Raw genomic sequence first — 16763 nt, forward strand, 5'->3', positions numbered from 1 at the left:
GACGACACCTGGCGCAAAGTAGCCCAGAACAAAATTTAATTTTGTATCCAGAGGACACCAGGTCCCTGACCCATTCACCGAGAATGACAGAGAGCCAGGCTTGACAAAACAAAAGTAGGCGACGGCCTTACTTTGCTGGTGTCGAACGGATAATCTATCGTGGACTTTGAGGTGGGTATTCCCTTCCTGTGACTTTTAGGAAGCACGAATAAGGCGTCCAATTTACGGAAGGACGCCGTCCGCGAGACGTACCTTCTGAGAGCCCTCACCCCATTCAGAGTGTGAAGAGTTCTCAAAATATGATGTACTGGTGCTGGATAAAACAAGGGCAGAAATGTCCTCGTTAAGGTGGAAAGAAGATACCACTTTGGGAAAGGCTGATGGGGACAGCCTGAGAACCACCTAGTCCTGGTGAAAAATTGACAGGATGGGGCGTTTAACTCGGAAACCCTCCTGATTGACGTTATCGCGACAAGAAAAACGACTTTCCAAGAAAAGGTCAGCGAGACGTCCTGCAACGGTTCGAAAAGAACTCCAAAATGGTAGGATTGGAGAAGACGAGGAGTACGTCTGCAGTCTCTGCACTGTGCAAAAAAGGTTTTCCAGGTGCAGTGATAGATGCGCACTGATGCAGGCTTCCGGACGCTAATCATGGTAGAAACCACCTGTTGGAAGAACCCAGCCTGGTTTAGGACCCAGGATTCAATGGCTAAGCCGTTAAACACAGGGCCATTGAGTTCTGGTGGCAAATCGGGCCCTAGGAGAGCAGATCTGGTCGATTCGGCAGTCGCCAGGGGACGTCGGCGACGAACTGCACTAACTTCGTGTACCACGCCCGGCGTGGCCATTCCGGAGCGACTAGGACCCCTTTCGGACCCCCTGGGACCCCTTTTGCCTTGATCTTCCTGATGACCCATGGAAGTAACGGAAGCGGGGGAAATACGTACGGAAGTCTAAACTGACGCCACAGAAGAACCAGTGCATCCGCTCCAATGGATTCCGGATCTAGAGACCGAACTATGTACTCGGGCACCTTGGCGTATAAACTTGAAGGCATCAGATCCCCGTCCAGGGTCCCTCAGCGATGACAGATCTGCTGAAAGACCTCCGGATGAAGTGCCCACTCCCCCGAGGCGAGACCTCAGCGGCTGAGGAAGTCTGCCGCCTAGTTTCCCACGTCCGGGATGTGAACTGCTGGGATGACCGAATGGCTTCTCTCAGCCCAGCGGAGAATGTGAACCACCTCGCGCATTGCCGCCCTGCTGCGAGTGCCCCCATGATTGTTGATGTATGCCACAGTCATGGCGTTGTCCGAATGAATTTGTATGGGCCGACCCACCAGGAGATGATGGAACCGCCGTAGGGATAATCAGATTGCCCGAATCTCAAGGACGTTGATCAAGAGACGCGACTCATGAGCTGATCAGCACCCCTGGGCAGTGTGGTGACGAAAGACTGCTCCCCAGCCAAGAAGACTCTTGTCGGTAGTTACTGCCAGACATTGATCCGGGAGACAAGATTTCCCCTGGTTGAGGGAAAATCTGAACGTTCACCCCGAGTGCCTGCTTGACCCGCGGGGCAACCACAAATAGGTTTGAGTAGAACCCCTCAAACCTTTCGTTTTCTGGATCCGAAATAATGACCCAGTGGTGGCGTAGAGAATCAAAGGATCGGTAAAAGGATAGTGCCCACGCCTCTGTTTTGAGGGGACGAGAGTCTGTTGCTGATGCCGAAATGGCTGCCTGGTCTTTTGCTAGGGAAGGAATCTACTTTTCCCACCTGTGGCGTCAGAGATAAACTGATCCAGCTTCTCTCCAAACAAACGACAGCTCTGGTAAGGCAGAGACGTTAAGGACCTTTAAGAAGCAGAGTCCGCTCGCCATTCCGAGCCACAATGCTCATCTAATGGGGACGGCGTGTGTGGCCGCCATAGCGGCACCATTAGCTGCTTCCAGGGAAGAGTGTACCAAATAATCCCCGGCTAGGGAGATCTGGTTTGCCGGGTCCGATGGCTCCAGGAAAAGGTCCCTATCCTGAATGGTTCTGGACAGAGTATCTGCCCAAGAGATCGTAGCCTTAGCTACCTACGTTGCGGCGAAAGAGGGAGAGAGAGCCACGTCGGACGCTCCAAAAACTAAACGGCCCAGATTTTCTGACGGTCAGTGTGATCTTTAATGGAAGAACCATTTGGCCAGGATAGGAGAGTTTTGGTGGACAGACGCGATACCAGAGGAGACTCGGACCCTTCCTTCCGTAGATCCGCAGAAAATAGATATCTCGCTTTAAGCGGTTTCTCCTTGCGAAGCATTTTTTCGGTCACTCCCTGTGCCGCCGAACCATATCCTGAAATTGACCCATGTGCTTCCTACGGACACTAAGCATGAACTGATTCGGGCTGGAGCCAGTAGTAGGTGTATACTGCAGAGGAGGAGCCAATTTTTCTATATTCACTTAGTGGCAGCAGCATACACCCACGGTCCTGTGTCCCCCAATGAGGCGAATGAGAAATTTTATTTATTAACTATTTTGTGCGATATGACTGATTTAAGGGCATAAAAATTAAAAGTTTGAAATTTGCAAAATTTGCAAAATTTTTGCCAAATTTCAGTTTTTTTTCACAAATAAACGCAAGTCACATCAAAGAAATTTTACCGCTATAAAAAACTACAATATGTCACGAGAAAACAATCTCAGAATTACCGGGATCCGTTGAAGCATTCCAGAGTTATGGCCTCAAATTGACAGTGGTCAGAATTGTAAAAATTGGCCCGGTCATTAAAGGGAATCTGTCACCCCAAAAATCGTATATGAGCTAAGGCCATCAGCATCAGGGGCTTATCTACAGCATTCTGTAATGCTGTAGATAAGCCCCCGATGTATCCTGAAAGATAAGAAAAACACGTTGGATTATACTCACCCAGGGGAGGGTCCCGCTGCGGTCTGGTCCGATGGGAGTCGCGGTCCGGGTCCGGCGTCTCCCATCTTCATAGGATGACGTCCTCCTCTTGTCTTCCTGCCGCGGCTCCGGCGCTGGTGTACTTTGTCTGCCCTGTTGAGGGCAGAGCAAAGTACTGGAGAGCGCAGGCGCTGGGCCTCTCTGACCAGTACTTTGCTCTGCCCTCAACAGGGCAGACAAAGTACACCAGCGCCGGAGCCGCGGCAGGAAGACAAGAAGAGGACGTCATCCTATGAAGATGGGAGGCGCAGGACCTGGACCATGACGCCCATCGGACCGGACTGCAGCGGGACTGAATGCTGTAGATAAGCCCCTGATGCCGGTGGCCTTAGCTCATATACGATTTTTGGGGTGACAGAATCCCTCTAAGGTGAAAATAGGCTTTGTCTCAAAGGGGTTAAAAAATAAATAACACTGCCGTATCACTGATTTCAGAACTGTCCGAAAAATTTAAAAAACACCAGAATTATAGTTTAGTCGCCATACCACTGCAATAAAATGCATTAAGAGGTGATGAAAACATTGTTATCTACCCCAAAATAGTGTCAGTAAAAATGTCAACTCGGAGCATGAAAAATAAGCCCTCACCCAGTCTCAGATCCCGAAAAATAAAAAAGTTACAGGTCTAGGAAAATAGCGACAAAAGAAAAAAATTCTAACAAATGTCTGAATTTTTTTTCCCGACACTTAAAGAAAAAAAATAAAAGAAAAACAATATACACAATTGGTATCCGCATACTTATACTCACCTGGAGAATCACATTGCCAGCTCAGTTTTACCATATATAACGAACACAATAACTAAAAAACCCAAAACAATTGTGTAATTACAATTTTAAAAAAAAAAATGTAATAGTCCTTTGAATTCTTTTTTTTTTTACTATTTTCCAGTGCAACGCATGATAAAATGAATGGTGCTATTCAAAAGTACGTGTCGTACAAAAAACAAGACCTTGTATGGCTATGGAGACAGAAAAAATAAAAATTATGGCTCTAGGGAAAAAAAAATAATAATAATCGACAGAGGGTTAAGGGATTGAAATACTGGTAAGAAAGAAAAATCCCCCCTAAAAAGGGGTTTATATCTACTAATGGAGGCGCAGCTTTTTTAGGGGGATGTGGGCTTAATATAAAGAAGAATTTTTGGTACTCACCGTAAAATCTCTTTCTTGGAGCCTTCATTGGGAGACTTAGGTATCAATGGGTGTATGGTGCTGTCGCTAGGAGGCTGACACGAGTCAAAAAAGGAAAATAGCTCCTTCTCAGCAGTATACATCCACCGACAGGCACAAAGTACCTCAGTTAGTGTTAAAACAGTAGGAGAAGCAACCAAAACTCAACATATGTACCAATCTATCAACAAAAGCACATAGACCCAAAAGCGGTACAAACAATTAAAGGAGGGTGCTGTGTCCCTCAATGAAGGCTCCAAAAAAAGAGATTTTATGGTGAGTACCAAAAATTCCTCTTTCTTTATCGCTTCATTGGGGGACACAGGTAATCATGGGACGTCCAAAAGCAGTCCCAAGGATGGGAACAGAAAGAATGCAAAGAAAACAGACTTCGGTCGGCCGCTGCAGCACCTTCCTTCAAAGACCTGCATCAGACGAGGCATGGGTATGAACCCTGTAAAACCTCGCAAAGGTGTGCAAGGATAACCAGGTCACGGCCTTACAAATCTGTAAAGCCGAAACCTGGTGACGAACAGCCCAGGAAGCCCCCACGGCCAAGGTGGAGTGAGCCCTCACCCCCGCAGGAGGATGTTTGTCCTGAACGCGGTATGCCTCCAATATTGCCGACCGAATCCAACGGGCAATAGTGGACTTAGAAGCTGGGAACCCCTTACGACGATCTTCAGAGATGACGAATAGGGCATCGGATTGAGGAAAGGAAGCTGTCGGATAGCTCTGCCCAGATCTAGCTTGTGGAGGGACTTCTCCAAGGGGGTGGACCGGAGAGGGACAACGTCTTTGTTGATATGAAATGAAGAGACCACCTTGGGTAGGGAAGGAAGGAATGGGTCTGAGAACTACTTTTTCCTGATGTAGAATCAGGAACGGCAGGATAATGCCGCTAACTCATAAACCCTACTGATGGACGTAATGGCGACTAAGAAGGCAATTTTCCATGACAAAATATCTTGAAAGGGCTCAAAGGGAGCGCGCCAAGGACAAGAATTAAGATCCCATGGGTCTATAGGAGGACGATTAGGAGGTGCCAGGTGGGCGACTCCTTGAAGAAAGGAACGGGAAGCCAGATTTTGCTGGAAAAGAATTGACAGAGCGAAAATCTGCCCCTTTAAAAGATTACTGAGCGATAGAGCCGAGTCAAGACCCACTTGTAGAAAAGAGGATGGAAGGAAAGGAAAAGGACATAGAAACTAAATTGTTGTCCTCACACAACCGGAAGAAGGCCTTCCAGTATCTGTGGTAGATGCTGGTTTTCTCGCCCTAATCATGGTCTGACTGACCTGGTGAGAAAAACCAGCGTCTCTTAGAACTGCGGCCTCAACAGCCATGCCATTAAACTCAAGAGACTGAGATCTCGGGTGGACGAGGGGGTCGTGTGAGAGAAGATCTGGACGGACTGGAAGCCTCCAGAGGACGTCCATGAGCATGTTCACCAGCTCTGCGTACCAGGCCCGTCTTGGCTATCAGGATTACGGGGATCCCCTCTGCCTTTATCTTTTTCACGACTCTCGGAATCAAGGGGAAAGGCAGAAAAAGATAATGCAGTCGGAAATGTGATCATGGGATTACCACAGCTAATGGATCCCGAGAATTGGCTACGAACTGAGAAACCTAGTGGTTCACGCAAGACGCCATCAGGTAGACGTCCGGGGTGCCCCTTCGCTGGCAAATCTGGTTGAAGATGGTGGGGCCGAGAGACCACGCACCCAATGTGAGACCCTGATGACTCGGCTGCCCAATTTTCCACCCCCAGAAAGTGAACGGCTGATATGGCAGGAATGTGACGTTCCACCCATCGCAGAATCCTTGTTACCTCTATCATCATCTGTTTGCTGAGAGTCCCGCCTTGATAGTTTATGTAAGCCACGGCGGTGGCGTTGTCCGATTATATGCGGACCGGCTAGCTGGCGAGGAGGGACAGCCAATGGAGAAGGGCAGGAAAAATTGCCCTGATCTCCAGAAGATTGATGGGGAGAACGGCTTCTTGAACATTTCAGCAACCCTGCGCTGTGTGTTATGAAGGAAGACTGCTCCTCAACTGAGGATACTGGCGTCGGTGGTGATGACCTGCCACCGTAGAGGGAGGAAGGACTTTCCGTGCAGGACTGAAGAAGATAGTGTCCACCAAGTCAGGGACTGCCTCACCTTGAGAGGCAGAAGCACGGGTCGGGTCCAGAGAAACGGTTCTCTTGTTCCAAGCAGACAAGAGGGCCAGCTGAAGAGGACGGGAATGAAACTGGGCAAAAGGCACAGCTTCCATGGCGGCAATCATCTTCCCCAGAACTCTCATGCAGGACCGCTGGGGGAGAGGAGCTGGTCGCTTTAGAATGCGGATACCCTGGCAGAGGGATGAAAACTTCTCCTTTGGAAGAAAGACACGGGTGTGGGTCAAGTCGAACCTCATACCCAGAAACACCAGGTGTTGAGCTTGGTCAGAGAGGACTTCTCTCTGTTGATAATTCAGTCAAAACGGACCAGAGTGATCTGAAGACTCTGGTCGCAGTCTTGACAGGACGGCCCCTTGATCAGAAGATCGTCCAAGTAAGGAATTATGAGAATACCCTTGGAGCGAAGGATGGCCATGACCTCTGCCATGACCTTCGTGAACACTCTGGGGGCAGAGGCCAGGCCGATAAAACTGGGATTTTTGTGTACTCACCATAGAATCCTTTTCTCTGAGCCACTCATCGGGGAACACAGGATCGTGGGTGTATGCTGCTGCCACTAGGAGGCTGACACTAAGTGAATACAAAAAAAAGGTTAGCTCCTCTGCAGTATACACCACCCACTGATTCTGGACAGAACCAGTTCAGTAACCAAGCAGTAGGAGATTATAATCATCAACAATAGGAACATCATGTTATATCAGAGAACATCATAGCCGTCAGGCCAGCAGGGTGGGTGCGGTGTCCCTCAATGAGTGGCTCGGAGTAAAGGATTTTACGGTGAGTACACAAAAATCCGAGTTTCTCCTTCACCACATTGGGGGACACAGGACTGTGGGACATCCCAAAGCAGTCCCAGGGTGAGAAATAACATAACGGAGTAAATTCACGGCACCCGCTGTCTAAAGGCGCGCTACAGCTGCCCGCGAAATATGTCTACCCAGGCCCGCCTTTGCTGATGCCTGAGTATGGACATTGTAATGCTTTGAGAAAAAGTGCAAACTAGACCAGGTCGCCGGTTTGCAAACCTGCTCCGCAGACGCTTGATGCCGAATGGCCCATGAAGCACCTACCGACCAAAAGAGTGCTTTGATCCCCGCTGGAATAGGCTTGTCTCTGACGTGGTAAGCTTCTAGAATAGCCGACCGGATCCATCTGGCTATTGTCAACTTAGAACGGGCAATCCCTACCGGTGCCCCTCCACGTCCTTCTGACAAAAAGAAGCCGTCCTAGACACGTACCTTCTGAGAGCCCTCACAAGATCCAAAGAGTAAAGCGCTTTCTCCACACGGTGCACCGATGCTGGACAAAACGAGGGTAGGCCACTAGCTTCGTTAAGGTGAAACGACACCACCACTTTTGGAAGGAAGAGCGGGGACGGCCTGAGGACCACCTTGTCTCGGTGAAAAGTCAGAAAAGGAGCTCGGCAGGAGAAAGCAACTAACTCAGAGACCCTTCTGATTGATGTTACCACGACTAGGAAGACATACTTCCATGAGAGGCGAGAGATAAAGAGAGACATCCTGTAACGGTTTGAAGGGAGATTCCTGTAGGACACCTAGGACCAAGTTAAGGTCCCAGGCGTCTAAGGGCACTCTGTAGGGAGGTACCATGCGGGAGACTCCCAGAAAAAAGTTCTCACCCGCAATATGGAAGCGATCTTACGCTGAAACAAGACGGACCAGGCAGACCTGCACCTGAGGAAGCTCAGCGCTAGGACAGAGTCCAGACCGGACTGAAGAAATTCCAAAATGGTGGGAACGAAGAAAAACTGAAGAGGCCGACCTCGGTCTCTACACCGATCAAAAAAGGATGTCCAGGTCCGATGACAGATGCGTACCAACAACGGCAGCTGAGCATTAATCATGGTGGGAACTACCTCATGGGATAAACCAGCTAGGGATAGGATCCAGGATTCAACGGCCAAGCCGTCAAACTCAGGGCCCTTGAGTTCTGGTGGTTAATCGGGCCCTGGGAAAATAGGTCCGGTCGATCTGGTAGTCGCCAAGGGACATCTGCGACAATCTGCACTAATTCTGCATACCATGCTCAGCGTGGTCAGTGTGGAGCAACCAGGATTACCAATACCCCCTCCACTTTGATCTTCCTGATGGCCTTCGGAAGCAAAGGGGGAAACAGGTAGGGAAGACGAAACTGACTCTACGGAAGGACTAGAACATCCACCCTGATGGCTCTCAGGTCCCGGGACCGAGGTACCAACTCAGGCACCTTGGCATTCGATCATGACGCCATCAGGTCCACGCGAGGGGCCTTTTAGCGTAGACCGATAGGCTGGAAAATCTCTGGAAGGAGAGACCACTCTCCCGAGGCCAGGCCTTGATGGCTGAGGAAGTCCGCAGCCCAGTTTTCCACGCTCGGGAAGTGAACAGTCGAGATAACAGAGTGGTTCCTTTCGGCCCAGCGAAGGATGTGTTCCACCTCGCGCATTGCCGTGGGTGCCCAATTTGTAAGCCATGGCATTGCTTGGTTAGGCACATGGAAAGGTGAGTCACTAGTGTTAGGAATCATCCATGTCACGCTCCTGGATTTGAACTCCTGAGGCTATGTTTTGTTGTTGGCTTCTCTGTCCACTGAGCCACTGCAGGGACAGCCGGATCACTCGGATCTCTAAGCATTGATGTGAAGACGTGACTTCAGGGGAGACCAACGCCCCTGAGCAGGGTGGTGACGGAAGACTGCTCTCTAACCCAGAAGGCTAGCGTTGGTAGTGACCACCAGCCATAGACCGGGAGGAAGGGTTTCCCTTGAAGGAGGGAGGACCGTAACATCCACCACCTGAGTGCCCGTTTGACCCGTGGGGGGAAGTCTGCACAAGCGATCGAGGGAGAAGGGGCTTTTGTCACATGCATTGAAAAGCGCATGTTGTAGGGAACGTAGATACAGCTAAATGGAAACGCTACCATCATCCACCATTTTCCCAAGGACCCTTATGCCAAAGGGAACGAAGAGGTAGATGACAAAGAGCTTGGGCCCCTTGCTGAAGGGCTAAGACATTGTCCTGAGGGAGAAGCACCAACCCTCGAGAAGTTTCCAGGATCATGCCCAGGAAGGAAAACCGCTGGGCTGGAACACGAGAAGATTTGCTGAGGTTTATCAAGCAGCCTAGGTGAGAAAGAGTATCGAAAGAAATGCGGATGCACTTCTCTCAAGCTTGGAAGGACAGTTCCCTGATCAGGGGGTCATCTAGGTAGGACAAGACGACCAAGCTCCGAGAGTGTAGAATGGACATGACGGCCGCCATGACCTTTGTGAACACACTGGGGCGGTAGAAAGGCCGAAGGGCAAGGCTGAACTAAAAATGTTCTTCGCCAACGGCGAAGGGCAGGAACCTTATGTGAGGGGAGACTCCATCCTGAAATGCTAGACTTTGACAAATTTGTTCAGAAGCTTTTAGCTCCTTTTTTGGGACCGCAAACAGATTCGAATGGAAACTCTCCAACTTCTCGTTTCCCTGAACTGGGGTAATGACTCAGTCTTGGTGGAGTGACTGGATGGCTTGGTAAAAAGGATATCTGCAGCTGTCGGCGACCTGACCTTCTGCTGGGGAAGGAATATACTGTTCCCGCCTGTAGAATCCGAAATAAGCGAGTCCAGCTTTCCTCTGAATAAGCGGCTGCTCTGGTAAGGCAAAGAGGTTAAGGACTTTTTGGATGCGGACTTTTGAGTCCACTCGCTAGTCCCTGAGCCATAGCGCTCTACTGATAGCTACTGCATTTGAAGTTGCGAGCGCAGCGTAATTAGCCGCATCTATGGATGCATTTATCACATAGTCGCCGGCCAAGGAAATCTGATTTGTTACCTCCGGGGGAGACTGCTCTTCTGTATAGTGTGATACAGAGAATCTGCCCGGGACACCATGACTTTGGCCACCCATGTTGCTGCAAAGCAGGGAGCGAGTGCCAAGCCTGATGCCTCAAAAACCAAATGGGCGAGGCTGTCAATCAGGCAGTACGTGGGATCCTTCAGGCAAGGGCAGACGAGTTTTGGAGGCCAAGCGGGACAGGAGCATCCACTGGAGGGGATTTTGTCCACTGTTTGCGGAGGTCAGATGAAAAAGGATAGCTAGCCTCAAGAGACCTCTGACCTGCAAAGTGTTTGTCCGACCTCTCTCTATGCCGCCGAACTATGTCCTGGAACTCAGGGTGATTGGGAAACTCCCTATGAGGACGTTTGGTCCTTTTGAAGGACACAGCGTTATCCGCGTGGCTAGAGTAGGTTCCTTTTCAACCTGCAACAACTGTCTGACGGCCTGGATGAGACTATCTACTGTTTGTCTGCTGATAATCCGGAAATTCTAGTTCAAGGGGCTCATCAGACTCGTACTCAGAGGCTTGTTCACTATCAATCCCAGGAGAGGGAGAGCGAGGAAGGGAGCATATGAATGCCGAGGCTCCAGAGGGCCTGGGAGACGTGCTATGTATCCGTTTCCTAGTGCCTGTGTCTGCTTTAAGCGAGAACGGCCCCTGCAGGCCGACAGTTCCCTAAAAGTAGGAGAATTCTCTAGATAGGCGGATTAGTACTCCAGCTCCTGGAGAGACCCTAATGGGATTCAATTACCTTAATTAAGGAAGCCATGGACTGTGATAAGGACGAAACCCACTCAGGGGGATTAGCCACAGTGGGATCGTTAGCGGTGGATGAGACAGCTTTCACTTCGGTGATGATCACACTGTCAGAGAGCATCATGCCATCTTTCAGAAACGCGGTTGCCTGCGGCGGGGGACTCCTGTGCGCATTTAGGGGATTACTGGTTTCGCCTAGCGAAAAATTGTGACCGCTTGGTGACACAGCCCAACAGGAGGACTTTTAGTCATTTCCATTATATATAAGGCAGGGAAGGCTATGTATATATCTATGAGCGCAGCTCTCAGGGAGCGCAGCCCTACAAGAGAGTGCAGCAGAGCACTATATGTAAAAAACAAGGGGGGCATGGGGGAAGGGTAGCCGAGCACTTACCCAGGACCTGCGCCCGAGACAGCCTTGTCCCTTTGCAGTTGCGGTATTCTGTGTTGGAACTGCTGCGGAGGATTGTAGTCCTGTCCTCCTGGGTTTCCTGGAGCAGTAAAGATGGCCGTCAAGATTAGGAAGGCGGCACGCGCATGTGGGCTGAGCTACCGCCTTGCGGCCTAGCAAAGACCGAAGTCGGGGAGTAAATTAGCGGTACCCTGCTGGGAAACGCGACTGGGTCCGCAACGCGCTCCCCCGGATCTCCAACTTACCCCAGAGCCAGGAGGAAGTACCAAGTTTGCTTGCAGGTACAATGGGAACGGTGAGGGAACCCTCCATCCACAGTCCCCATTTATAGGGGAGGTGGAGAGGGAAAGTCCAGCTCCATGCATCACCGCTGTTCAATCAGTGGTGGTGCAGTGGGAGCAGCATGGACACCATAAGGGCCTCTGTGCATCCCAAGGGTTCACTCCCTTAGGATGGAACAGAGCTGTAGCCTGGGTCAGAAGGGGGTACATGGAGGAGACTCTCCATGTTCCCATCTGTTGCTGGTGCGGGGAGTTGGCGCCTTGAAGGGAACCGTCGCCACTAGTATAGCTCAGGCCTGGAGCGTTGCAGGAGAGGATACGGGGAGGCGACACTTGTCGTGCTCACCTGTTGTTGATTGGGGAAGATCTGCCCCTTGAAAGGGTCCGTCGCCCCTATATTCCTTGTGGTAAAAATTGGAAAAAGATAAAAGTTGAAAAAAGGAATAAAATAGGAAAAGTATGGTCTGAATAGACCCCATGTGCCTCCTATGGACACCAAGCATGAATTGGTTCTGTCTGGAGCCAGTGGGTGTTGTATACTGCAGAGGAGCTAACCTTTTTTTGTTTTCACTTTGTGTCAGCCTCCTAGTGGCAGCAGCATACCCCCAAGGTCCTGTGTCCCCCAATGTGGCGAAGGAGAAAGAAGCCATGAATTGATAATGATCCCCCTTGGATTGCAAACTGTAGGAATCTCTGATGCTGAACACAAACAGGAATGTGAAGATAAGCATCCTGAATGTCTACACGACAAAGAAATTCCCCAGCTTCCATGGAGGCAATTACTGAACGTAGCACTCCGTCCTGAAATGGCGGGTCCGAACATGACGGTTTAATCGTTTGAGGTCCAAAATGGGAAGGAGTGATCCGTCTTTCTGCGGGGCTACGAAAAGATTGGAATAAAACCCTGAAGAGTGTTCGTTCCAGGGAACGGGTACGATTACGCCTGTGCGTAGTAGGGAAGAGACGGCCTGAAGAACCTCTGGGGCATGAGACAGGAGTTTTGGCGGCGGGACAGAAAGAAACGTCTTCTTGGGGGGGAAGAAAAGTCGATTTTGTAACAGAACGTAAATATTTCTCTGACCCAAACATCGCCGACCGCCGATAACCATGTGTCCCGGAAGAGAAGCCGGCCTCCCACCCTGGAAATATTCCCGGGTGGGGGTGACCCGTCACATAGAAGATAACCTGTTAGAGCAAGACCCAGATGGCTTGGAGGAACGACCCTTTGGCCTCCGGTGAGGTGCATGTTTAAAGGATGGTTTCTTGTTTTCCCCTGGGGCGGAAGAGCAGTCCTGTTGGAAGTACCTGAAGAAGAGAAGGGCCAAAAGGAACAAAAAGGCAGTGAGCTTTTTCTATTGAAAGGATGCTTAGGTCTGCACTGTGGAAGAGAGGTACTTTTCTCACCGAAATTTTCTGATCCAGTTTGGACCCAAATAGCCTAGAACCCTGAAAGGCAAGGTGAGAGACTTTTTTGAGGGTGGATCAACATTCCACGCCTCCAACCAGAGGGTGCAGCGTATAGCAATGATGTTGCTGTTGCCCTGGCGGAACAACTGGCCATATCCAAAGAGGTGGCCAGAAGATATATGCCGGCATGGGCAATCTGGTCTGCCAAATCTGCCATCTCATCCGGTAGATCTGCCGCTAGGATGCCCTGGCGAACCATTCTTGCCCAGGCAGATATGGACTTTGCCACCCAGGTGGAAGCAAAGATGGGATAGAGTGAGGCGCCAGCGGCTTCAAAGGCTGATTTAGCCAAAGCCTCAATCTGCCTATCCGTAGCGTCCTTAAGAGAAGCACCATCCGGTAAAGACTGTCTTGGAAGACAAGCGAGAAACCGGCGAGTCCACCTTAGGAGACTCTGCTTATCTACCAACGAGGTCTGGGCTAAAGGGATAAAGAATGTCTAGCTGCTTTCTTCCCGGTAAGTGCTTATCAGGATGTTCCCAGTGTTTGGCAATAATCGCTACAAATTCCCTGTGATTGGGAAAAGTCCAGGAAGGACATTTTACCCGCTTGAAGGAAACGTAGCGCTCTCGAGCAGGTGCCTCATCCTCCTTTAGATTCAGGGTTTGGGTAATTGCCAATATAAGGCTATTGATCATATCCTGCATTTTTGAGACCTAGTCCGAATCTGAGGGAGATTCAGACTGGGAATTCAGATCCGACCCAAAAGCCGCCTCCGAGGAAGGAGGAAGGGGGCATCCTAGATGATGCAGAGGGACCCGGGGAACTGGATGCAGAACTGAAAAGAGCCCACTTCCTTTGCTTTGTACACGATCTGTCCCTGTGAATTTCGAGGTCAGGTGCATGCGGAATCACGTTGAGAGGTGTTCGGAGCACTGGTGCGGCAGACAAATGTGGAAGGTGTTCCAGGACCTGAACCAGGGACTGTGATACTTTAGTCAGGTCAGAGACCGACTGACATGGCAACAGCTCACTCCGGATGGTGCAGAAGATGGTGTCAACCCCTTAGGTGGGGGGAGGCCACAGCTGGTGACCACAGTCTTCCTCTCAGCCCTCTCCGAGGAGATGGGTGAGGTGGGGAAAAGGCAAAGGACAGGCCACCGGCGATCACCCTGAAGCACCCGCCTTGCAAGCTCGAGAGTGGGCGATGTGGATGACACCACACTGCTCTCTCAGTCGCATAAATGTGGAAAAACAGGGTGACAAATTACCTCAGGTTACCCTGAAGTTGAAGAACCTGAAAAACAAAGGAAAAAGATTAATAAAACACAACAGGTGACCTGTAAAGGAAAACTGCGGATCTGGGATCAGATCTAGGCCAGCCTCCTGTAGATACTAAGATTGAACTGAAGTACTTTGTACTGGTCGGTGGGTGTACACTGCTGAGGAGGAGCCATTTTCCTTTTTTGCCTAGTGTCAGCCTCCTAGCGACAGCAGCATACACACCATAGATACCTGTTTCCCCTAATGAAGCGATAAAGAAATCACACTTTAAGTTTGCAAATCCGTAATTACATTTGCACAAATATTGCTTTTTATTAAAATATGTTAATGAGGTGCACAGTGCACCCCGGGCGTGGCCAAGCAGGTCAGGGTCCCATCTCAATGACTCACTTATTGAAAGACGACAGCATCCCTGGAGTGATGTGTTCACACTGGGGGGTGGTGGCGAAAGGACACACGGGAGTTGTAGGCGTGACGGGGTGCAACTGCTCCAGGATGAAGTCGTCATCGCAATTCATGGAGAATGTTGGAAGCTAGGTGGATACAATAAGAGTACAAAATGCGGATTATACAAGGATATCATTAGCAAGAACAACATGCTTAAAGGGGCGGTCTAAGATAAGAAAAACATGCTGCATTCTTCCAAAAACAGCGCCACAACTGTCCGTGGGTTGTGCCCGGTATTACAGCCTTATTGCAGCACATGGGGCTGTGACGCTACATGCAACCTGAGGACAGTGGTGCCAATTAGTGATGAGCCAGTGTACTGTTTGCTCAGGTTTTCCCGAGAACGCTCGGGTGGTCTCCGAGTATTTGTAACTACTCGGAGATTTAGTTTTTGTTGACGCAGCTGCATGATTTACGGCTGCTAGCCAGCCTGAGTACATGTGGGGGTTGCCTGGTTGCTAGGGAATCCCCACATGTATTCAAGCTGCCTATCAGCTGTTAATCATGCAGCTGAGGAAACGAAAACTAAATCTCCGAGTAGTTACAAATACTCAGAGATCACCCGAGCAACGAGTATACTCGCTCATCACTAGTGCCAATTTTAAGAGAACACGGCATGTTTATGTAACCCTATGAAGAGGGTCTGCTACATACCTGCCCGCCTCCTGGGAGCAATAGTACATCTTTAGCCCTTAACAAAACATTCCCTCATCAATTACATGTAAGTGTGTGTGTGAATAGTGACGGGAAGCTCGCTGTGAATATAGGGTACAGATTCTTTGTTCGGAAGAAGAAGAGCAAGTCTGATCATTGTCACTCCTGGTGTCTGGAAACATGGATTCTGCATCTCCGGTATTAGAAATCGGTGGCCATCTTTTTATCAAGAATTAGGGCGAATTCTAGTTTCATTCCGGGGTCTCGTGTGATACATAATACTCTAGGTATGACACTGCGGGGAGAGGACGTTACCTTTATTTTCTTGCCCTGGAAAAGGTTATCGCTGAACAGATCGTCGTGGTCGTCTTTTGGTATCTGATCCAGGAATTCTCGCATCTGCTGCTTCCGTTTCAGAGTCCCGACTTTTGCTGTGATTTTTACCGCCTCCTTCTGTTCATTACCTGGTGAGAGAGAACGAGAAATGTCCATTATCAGCCAATCGCAAGGAGCAGGTGACAGACGGACAGACGCCATTAACGGCCGTCGGCCAGCTATTCCTCCAAAGCCCACTATGCTGGCCCCAGCCAAGCGTGCATGTACAGTACAAGAGTGTGCAGGCGGGAATAAGTCGCTGTCTGACCCCAGAGCTTATATGTTGGATCAGCCGAGTGTGCATGTACGAGTGTGCAGATGCAACTAATCCGCTGCCTGACCCCAGAACTTATAGGGCGAATCAGCCAAGCGTGCATATACAAGAGTATGCAGGCGGGAATAAGCTGCTGCCTGACCCCAGAGCTTATATGACAGATCAGCCGAGGGTGCAAGTATGAGTGTGCAGACAGGACTAATCCGCTGCCTGACCCCAGAACTTATAGGGCGGATCAGCCGAATGTGCATATACAAGAGTGTGCAGGCGATGATAAGCGGCTGCCTGACCCCAGAGCTTATATGACAGATCAGCCGAGCGTGCATGTACGAGTGTGCAGATGCAACTAATCCGATGTCTGACCCTAGTGCTTATATGGTGGAGTAGCCGAGAGAGCAGTCGGGACTAATCCGATGCCTGACCCCGGAGCTGGTGTATCAGCTGAGCGAGCATATACAAGAGTGTGCAGGCGGGAATAAGCCACTGCCTGACCCCAGAGCTTATATGACAGATCAGCCGAGCGTGCAAGTACTAGTGTGCAGACAGGACTAATCCGATGCCTGACCCCAGAGCTTATAGGGCGGATCAGCTAAACGTGCATGATGCCCCTCTGGTGGCAGCTCATCTACCATGAAAACAAGAGGATTAGCTGTATTGAAATACAACATGTCTCATCCTTCTTTCCCCGCCATCTGCTACTGAGGGAAAGTAAGGACACCCCCTATAAACAGATAT

General features: G+C 50.0%; 1 protein-coding gene across 10 annotated transcripts in view; it reads right to left on the reverse strand.

Moving 5' to 3' along the window:
• MIS18BP1 (MIS18 binding protein 1) overlaps positions 1–16763 on the reverse strand; it is a 138385-nt gene that overhangs the window by 12000 nt on the left and 109622 nt on the right. For all 10 annotated transcript variants that reach the window (XM_077267299.1, XM_077267298.1, XM_077267297.1 and 7 more), the window contains 2 exons: positions 15695–15843; positions 14669–14811 (listed from right to left, as the gene is read on the reverse strand). In XM_077267299.1, the coding sequence (XP_077123414.1) occupies positions 14669–14811; positions 15695–15843 (292 nt within the window). The remainder of the gene's footprint in view (positions 1–14668; positions 14812–15694; positions 15844–16763) is intronic.

Source organism: Ranitomeya variabilis, chromosome 1, assembly GCF_051348905.1.
Source record: "Ranitomeya variabilis isolate aRanVar5 chromosome 1, aRanVar5.hap1, whole genome shotgun sequence".
NCBI classification, from domain to species: domain Eukaryota; kingdom Metazoa; phylum Chordata; class Amphibia; order Anura; family Dendrobatidae; genus Ranitomeya; species Ranitomeya variabilis.